Raw genomic sequence first — 8,894 nt, 5'->3', positions numbered from 1 at the left:
CCCCAGCTCATGACCCCCTCGCCAGTCAGAGCACACTCCTCAACTCTTCCCCTTCGGCTGTTCAACCAGTCCCTGGCAGTAGCATGTGGGTTCCCTGTCCTGCCTCCGCGTCTGAGTGGGCGATCAGCCAAGGAAGCCCATGCTCCTTCTGGAACTGGTTGAACAGTCAAAGAGGAGGAGGAGATGAGCAACACACCGTTTGGTGAGTGGGGGAGGGGTCCAGCCGGGGCGGCAGGGGAAGGCAGGTTCATGCCCATTTCTAATTCTCATGTAATTATTCACTCTTTGGATTCCTGCCATTTTCTTAAGCGGTCTATGGATTCCCCCTAAGGGGAACTACCTGGCTTCACACTGAAGAGATTCAGAGGCTGGTGCCAATGAAAGTATGTAAAGAACGAGATGGCATCACACCAGAACAACTTCATGATACACAGGGACAAACTCATGTCCAGCCATAGTGTGTTTTCCATTTTGTGTGGGTTCTTTTCTGTGAGGGGTGATCATCCTTCCAGCGGAGTCTTTCCCTGTTCCAAGCATTTGTCAAGCTTCTTTGCCTGAGTGGGTTCTTCGATGGGAATTCAGATGCCCACTCTGACTGAAGACCTTTCCACCTTCCATGGATCTAAATGCTTTTTCCCCCCCACATGAATTCTTTGATGTCTAGTACATGACCCACTGTTACTGAAAGTTTTCCCACATTCCATGCACTCATATGGTTTCTCCCCTGTATGGGTCCTATGGTGTGAATGCAGATGACCACTTCGACTGAAGCCCTTCCCACATTCCATGCATTGATAGGGTTTCTCCCCTGTGTGAGTTCTTTGATGTGAATTAAGGCTGGTGCTCTGACTGAAGCTCTTCCCACATTCCATGCATCTGTACGGTTTCTCCCCTGTGTGGGTTTTCCGATGTTTTGCATAGGATCCCATGTCACTGAAGCTCTTCCCACATTCAATGCACGTATACGGTTTCTCCCCCGTGTGGATTCTTTGATGTGAATTTAGATGTCCACTCTGAGTGAAGCTCTTCCCACATTCCATGCACCTATAGGGTTTATCCCCCGTGTGGATCCTTTCGTGTGACTGGAGATGTCCACTCCGACTGAAGCTTTTACCACATTCCATGCACATGTATGGTTTGTCCCCCGTGTGGGTCCTTTGATGTGAATGGAGGTGTTCACTCCGACTGAAGCTTTTCCCGCATTCCATACATTTATGTGGCTTCTCTCCCATGTGAGATCTTTGATGTGACCTTAGGGCACTACTATGGCTGAAGCTTTTTCCACATTCCATGCACTTATATGGTTTTTCCCCTGTGTGGGTTCTCTGGTGTAAATCTACGTGAGCACTCTGCGTGAAGCTCTTCCCACACTCCCCACAGGTATAGGGTTTCTCCCCCGTGTGGGTCCTTTGATGCGAATATAGATGTCCATTCTGACTGAAGCTCTTCCCACATTCCATGCATTTATAGGGTTTCTCCCCTATGTGGGTCCTTTGATGTAACTGTAGATTTGCAATCCGACTGAAGCTCTTCCCACACTCCCCACAGGTATAGGGCTTCTCCCCCGTGTGGGTCATTTGATGTGAATATAGATGTCCACTCCGACTGAAGCTCTTCCCACATTCCATGCATTTATAGGGTTTCTCCCCTATGTGGGTCCTTTGATGTAACTGTAGATTTGCACTCCGACTGAAGCTCTTCCCACACTCCCCACAGTTATAGGGTTTCTCCCCTGTGTGGGTTCTTTGATGTGAATTGAAGTTTCCGCTGTGACTGAAGCTCTTTCCACAAGCCATACATTTATAGGGTTTCTCCCCCATTTTTTGGTTATTTGATGTTTAATAAACAGTCCCATGTGGCGCCTACAATGTTTTTTTAAGCTAGACATACAGCTATTATTTCTTTACAGACTGGGCTGTTTCCTGTTCTTTTTTTCTTCTGTGATTATCATGGATTCAAAAACATCCAAAACCAGAAAAGCTCATGATTTCTTCTTCCCATTTTTTAATGAGCTACTCTGGCGCGCCTCTATTATTGGTTTTGATTTCCAAACTCTTCTATTCCTCTTCCATGCTTAATTGTTTCCAAACTATTCTTGTTGTACTGTTCTTTACCTGAGATAAAAGAAGACAAAATCTTGTTTTGGAAGGCATCAGCGATCATCTCCTGTTTCATCTCAAAGACTCCTTCCTCCCTTTTTCCCACCCCAATCTGAACTCTGTGTCTCCCTTTAGAATATAATACCATTGCTAAACTAAACTATTTGACTCTGGAATTGAATCCTAAATGTTTGAAATACAGTTGGAACCCTATCTGCTGATTCACTTATCCACAGTCTAAAAATATAAAAATTTTTTTTAAAAAAATCCTAGAAATATGTCATTCTAAAGGTGAAGTTACCAGAACTGGCCACTATAGAGAGACAGAGACCATGCTATGTATAGATTTCATTATATCAGTGATTGTGAAACTTTTTGAACCGGAGTGCCCAAACTGCAACACAAAATCAACTTATTTATTTCAAAGTGCCAACGCTGCAATTAAAACCTGAATACTGAAGTTTTAGTTTAGAAAAAATCAATTGCTCCTGCACTGCAAGGGTTAAATGCTTGTGGTTTTAACAAAAAAATACTTACTGGTCCTTCAATCCCCCCCATTGGGCTAGACTAGTAATGATCGCCATTGCACCCCTTCGCTGGACCACTGCACCAGCAGAGGAGATTGTCAAAATCTGGGATCAGAGGACGGGTAAGTATTTCTCGATGGCTCACATGCCCACAGAGAGGGCTCTGTGTGCCAGCTGTGGCATGCATGCCATGGTCTGCCATTGCTGCACTATAGTCTGTGTTTTTTGGCATCGGTTTTGAACCAACTCCCCATAGATATAGGGGTCATACTATATTCAGAAGTTGCTTCCTAGTCCCTTCTGGGGGCATCCTAGAACAGTGCAGCTTGCCCAAGGCCACACAGGCTGGCTATGCTTCACAAGAGGCACAGTGGGGGAACTGAACTCCCAACTTCTGGCTCTGCAGCAGACACCAAAGGCACCGAGCTATTCAGCCATCAACGCAGCTATATAAGTGGCTTACAAACATGACATTTTTCACATGCAACCAACTCTGGTTAAGAGGCCGGTTGGCATATGGGCAGAGGGCTACTGAAGTTACTTGCAAGGGTAGTATTTTGCTTTGCAAGGGATCCAGTCAGAAAGCAAATAGGTAACCTGACAAAACGGAGCAAGGCACTCATACTGTGAACATTTGCTTTGTGTTACTCAGTGTTGACATCTAGCAAACTAACTGGTCTATTTCTACTAAGTTTTAATTTTTCAGGATGCAATTCAAACTCAGAATCATATCCACTTCCATGCAGAGACAGCTTTGCCACAATTTCAGCAGAAACAATAACCCCCTTGGGGCTGACAGGAGAGGGGTTCATGTTATGAAGTACAGTATTGCTCTATCAAACTAAAGTTATTGTTTTTTTAATAAAAAGATTCTCACACGTGGTACTTCAGAAAAACAAAACAAATAAATATCCAGAACTTTCCCACCTACAAGCTGTTTTCCATGAGCAGGTAGAAACAGGGGAGACCCATTAAACCCTGGAAAATCCTCTATGATTCATGTTTGCCTCTGCTATCTAAGCCCACCCTCCCCTCCCCAGCCACAGAATTAAAACCCCGCCATTTTGCAGGCAAGAAAGCCATGCTCTGGTTGGGTGCAGTGGAGTACAGAGGTGCCCCGCTTGACAACGATAATCCATTCCAGGAAAATTGCTGTTAAGTGAAATCGTTGTCAATCAAAAAAACCCCATTGGAATGCATTGAAAACCAGTCAATGCGTTCCAATGGGGAAATACCTCATTGTCCAGTGAAGATCGCCCATAGAGAACCGCTAATCAGCTGTTTAAAATCACTGTCTTCCGAAGCAGGGGTCCAGAAAACAGCCATTTTGCGAAGGGAGGGAAGCCATTTTACAAAAGGAAGCCATTTTGCGGAGTTGGAAAAATCGTCATTTAGCGAACAAATGGTTCGCAAAGCACGCTCCTAATCGACGTCAAGCGAAAAACCCCATTGGAACCATCATTTTGCGATCGCAATAGTGATCGCAAAAAACTCATTGTAAAGTAATTTCAACATCATGCGGGGTAAGCGTCTAGCAGGGCACCACTGTACAGAAAGCATGTTCAAAGCATAGGATCTGGCCACCCATTTTCCACCAGAGAGCCCAGCAGCGTAGTGACCAACAGAAAGAAGGAAGATTCATGCTTTGAGGATCTATTCATGGAGGACAAACGGATCCTTACTGAGGGAAGCATCCTTCGCGTGATTCTCCAGTGAGATCTCCTTCGGCTGAGCCCTCTGCCCATCAATCTGGGATATGCTGATCCTCTTTGGAGAAACGAACCACTGTGTCCTGAAAGGCCACCAAGCGCTATAAAGGGAAAATGGAAGTCAAAGCCAACTCTCACCCACTGTTCCTTGTGTGCTATGTTACAATGAACACCCTAAACATCAGTATTCACAAAGGGAATTTTTTAAGGAAATCTCCTGATATTCCTGTGAAAATTTTTAAGAAAACCCCAAATCCATGATCTTTCTTCTCTACTTCTGAGGGAATTAACAGCTGAATCCTGCCAGCCTGGGAGAAGGGATTGCTCCATTTTATTTGTAGGTGGATGGAAGCCCTCAAAAGTTCAGGAAACAAGCTGCTGGTGCTCTTGGGCAAATTAATCTCAGAGTGCAACCCGCCTTACCGGATTGCTGTAAAGATTCAAGATTCCAGATGGCGCTTGTATCCCAAAACCGAATTACAGTGGTGCCTCGCATTACGACATTAATTCGTTCCAGCAAAATCGCTGTAGAACGAAAACGCCATAATGTGAAAAGAAAAAAAACCACTGAAGCGCATTAAAACCCGTTTAATGCATTCCAGAGGGCTGTAAACTCACTGTCCAATGAAGATCCTCCATAGGGCAGCCATTTTCGCTGCCTGTGCAGCGAGGAATCCGTCCCAGAAAACAGCGGGGGGCCTTGTTTACCCGGCAGCCATTTTGAAACCGCTGATCAGCTGTTGGAAAATCGTCGTTTTGCGAAGAATCGGTTCCCAAAGCAGGGAACCAATAATCGCAAAGCGAAATTCCCCCATAGGAAACATCTTTTTGCGATCGCAAAAGCAATCGCAAAAAGTTCGTTGTAATGCAGTTTTGTCATTAAACGGGGCAAATATAAAGCAAGGCACCACTGTATATATTGCACCAAGAGATTTTTTCCTTCCCTTTTTGTGAACACTTGCTTTTGTTTGGCTTCTAATATTTGTTTTTCCAGTTTCCTGTATTCTTGTCTGTGGCAACAGAGAGACGTTTTCCCGTCACTCTCTTTCCACGATAGCCATTTTGACACATTGCTGCCTGTATTTTTAAGGACACAGCCTCTAGTTTGGAAGACCTGAGCTGGTCCAGTAAGAAACACACAGGACCTTTTAGAAGTCACTCCTTCAGAGGGTCAGCATAAATCAGAAGGGATGTAGCAGCCCATAAAAGCAATCCCACCCACCCCGTGAGAGGGGATGATGGTGGTGGCAGTAACCCAATGCCCACTGGTCTCCAGCCCTGTCTCAGTTTGAAAACTCTCATGATTCTCCGATCCTTCTGATTCTCTCCTTGGGACTGAGAAGGGAAAAAAAAGCTTTCCTCTTAAAATCTCCAGTCCATTGTTTGGGCTGACCCGATTCCTTCCTTCCACAGAGACACTCTTACCGCCTTCGCCCGACAAAGAGTTCTGAAGAGCACAGAAGCTTGCACTTTATGCTGGAGTCTCAGAGGGTCCTAAAAATAAGATCTTGCTCTTTATTGGATTTTACATTTTTCAAAATGGGTCCAAAAAGCTTTCCTCGTGCCTTCCCATATACCTACTTTTCCCTTCTAATCTCTGCTCTTCAACCGAAACAGAAGGCTGTTCACATTTAACCTCATCCCCCCAAAGAATTGTTTTTCCCCCCCGAATGAAAAAGTAAGAAATCTGGGACGGTTTTGGTGTATGGGAAGGAAATCCAAAGGCAGGTCTCTTCTATCATGCACACAAAGCAAGTGTGTGTGGTGCTTACATACTGCCCCATAGTGCTTACAGCACTTTCTGCGGTTTACAATTTCATGATACAGGCTACACATTGTCCGTTCCCCCCAGCAATCTGGATAATTTAGGGACATTGGATGGAAGACTGAGTCCACTTCAATCCAGCTAAAAAAAAAAGATAAACATTTCCCTTGACAATTTGTCCAGTCCTGTCCTACTCTAGGGGGCGGTGCTCATCTCCATTTCCAACCCATAGAGCTAGCGTTTGTCTGCAAACAATCCTCCGTGGTCACGTGGCCAGTGTGACTAGACACGGACCGCCATTACCTTCCCACCGAGTTGTTCCCCATTTATCTACTCGCATTTTCACATGCTTTCGAACGGCTAGGTTGGCAGGAGCTGAGACAAGCGTCAGGAACTCACTCCGTCACGTGGATTCGACGGCTGGTCTTCTGACCTTGCAGTACAGAGGCTTCTGCGGTTTAACCCACAGCGCCACCACGTCCCATTGATCCAACTACCTGAGCCCAAGACTGAACTCAGGTCATGAGCAGAGTCTTCACGGCAGTGCTGCAGTTTAAGCTCTGTGCCATGTTCCCCCCCCAAAAAAAAAATCAGGGCAGGTGTTTCCATAGGGCAAGACTGTCTCCCCAATTATTTTCCCCAAAACATCTCAGCCACCTCCCATGGGGGAGAAGGGCAGAGCATGGAAGTGGGGAGAGCACCTACAGTGAATGAGAAGCATAACCACTGAATGATTTTCCATTTTTGGGGGGTGGGAAAGCCACTCTTCTTCTTCCTCTCCTGCCTTACTCCCCCTTTTTCACCCCATGTCTTCCACCACCACCCCCATCTTGCTGAAGGAGACCCTTTTCAGGCCAAGTAAAGGAACCAAAGGCATGGGAGGGAAGGAGAGCACAGGAGGAATATAAAGGCAGCCCAGCTCTACCCACTAAGCCGTACTCCCCCCTCCCACCCACCAGATATTCCCTTCTCTACACACACACACACACACACACACACACACACACACACACACACACACACACACCATGAAGAACACTACTGATTGGTTCAGAAATCATAGGATGCTTTAAAAAAAATCTCACGCACAAGCCTGGATTTCTGAAGGCAATGCATTTGGAAGGAAGGTTGTGTGTGTGTGTGTGTGTGTGTGTGTGTGTGTGTGTGTGTGTGTGTGTGTGTGTGTGTGTGTGTGTGTGTGTGTGTGTGTGTGTGTGTGTGTGTGTGTGTGTGTGTGTGTGTGTGTGTGTGTGTAGATTCCTGAAGAAGGCAATGCATTTGAGAGAGTGCCTACTTCAAACCCCACCCCAGGCCACCAAAAGGGCCCCCCCTTCTCCATCTCGCCCTCCAGCCCCCCAAAGCTCTTTCAGCCCACCTTCTCCTCCACGTACCCTCCTCTTCTCGTACCCTCCTCTTCTCGGAGGACTTTCTCTTCCCTGCAATACTAAAGAGGGGGGGGACTTGCACAGCCCCCTCTTCCCTCCATTTCCTGCCTTTCCAGGAATCACAACTTGGTGCCACCCTCCTCGGAGGTCTCTTCTCTCTTTCTGTCCCCCTTTCTTCCCTCTTTCCTCGCCCTCATCGGATCAACAGCCTACACATGTCTTGAAAACATGAATTAGTGTTTGTTGTTTTCCATCTGCCCCTTGTGGTTACGTACCATCTCTAGCCTTTGAGATCTGTACTTACTTTAGCAGTTCATTCATATTTTTCAAAGAGGGCCTGTTGTGAGATAACAAGAGAACCTCAGGTGTAAACAGAACATCCTGCAGTTATTTCCTTTGACCCTGTGAGTGTCACCACAGACCAGGTCATGCCAAACCTGCTTCCAAGCTTTGAAAAGGAGGCTTCCCAACGGGGGCTTAAATCTGTATTCAGCCCCTGAGCCTGGATGCATCTCCACAATCAAAGGTGGAGCGCTGATGGGGGTTAGAAGATGCCTGCAGACCTGGGTGTTTAATTAGTTTCTTCTCCTTTTCTGACCTTTCAAATATATTTCTCCCACCGCTGCTCTCTGTGAGGCTTCCTAGGGATATTATCATCATACAGGCACCAACCAAATGATTCAGATTTTAGTTTTAAAGAAAGAATACAGCAGTGTCAGTGGGAGTGCGCGCTCTAACATAGGTGTCAAAAATCACTGTTAAGCGAAATCGTCAAGCAAATAAATAAATAAATAAATAAATAAAAAATGGAATGCACTGAAAACCGGCCAATGCCTTCCAATGGGGAAATACCTCATCGTCCAGCGAAGATCGCCCATAGAGAACCGCTGATCAGCTGTTTAAAATCGCTGTCTTCCGAAGCAGGGGTCTGGAAAACAGCCATTTTGCGAAGGGAGGGAAGCCATTTTACAAAGGGAAGCCATTTTACAAAACCGGAAAAATCATCGTTTAGCGAACAAATGGTTCGCAAAACAGGCTCCTAATCGACATCAAGGGAAAAAAACAGGGGAAAAAAAACAGAGATCCCTGTCTATCATTGTATATTTCTGCAAAACTACCTCACAAATTTCAGGTGGGGGGAGGCATTTCCTACATCGAAGGAACATGTCACCAGTGGCTGTTTTGTAGTGTTTCCATTCAAGATCTGCTCTTGGGAGATACACAATTCACAATGTAGAGGGGGATGACATTTGTAGAAAAAGACGTCGCCTTTGTTCCACCAGATCTTGCTTCACAAGAGCAATCTAGCACATCAGGAGACAGGACGGTAGCTTTGCCTTCTCTCTGTGATTTTCTTGGCACTGGAAGTTAATCACATGGTACTGGGGGTGGTGGTTTCCATTCAAACA

General features: G+C 45.8%; 1 protein-coding gene across 1 annotated transcript; it reads right to left on the bottom strand.

The window, feature by feature from the left end:
- Positions 1 to 405: 405 nt before the first annotated feature.
- LOC110069971 (uncharacterized) lies at positions 406 to 7,711 on the bottom strand. Its single transcript, XM_072988195.2, is given in 4 exon segments — positions 406 to 639; positions 642 to 2,114; positions 4,309 to 4,436; positions 7,492 to 7,711. Coding segments are annotated over 2 exon segments (1,278 nt in total). The 5' UTR covers positions 1,821 to 2,114; positions 4,309 to 4,436; positions 7,492 to 7,711; the 3' UTR covers positions 406 to 540.
- Positions 7,712 to 8,894: the final 1,183 nt, after the last annotated feature.

Source organism: Pogona vitticeps, chromosome 2 (genome assembly GCF_051106095.1).
Source record: "Pogona vitticeps strain Pit_001003342236 chromosome 2, PviZW2.1, whole genome shotgun sequence".
Taxonomy (NCBI): domain Eukaryota; kingdom Metazoa; phylum Chordata; class Lepidosauria; order Squamata; family Agamidae; genus Pogona; species Pogona vitticeps.
This window is presented reverse-complemented; position numbering and strand designations above follow the sequence as displayed.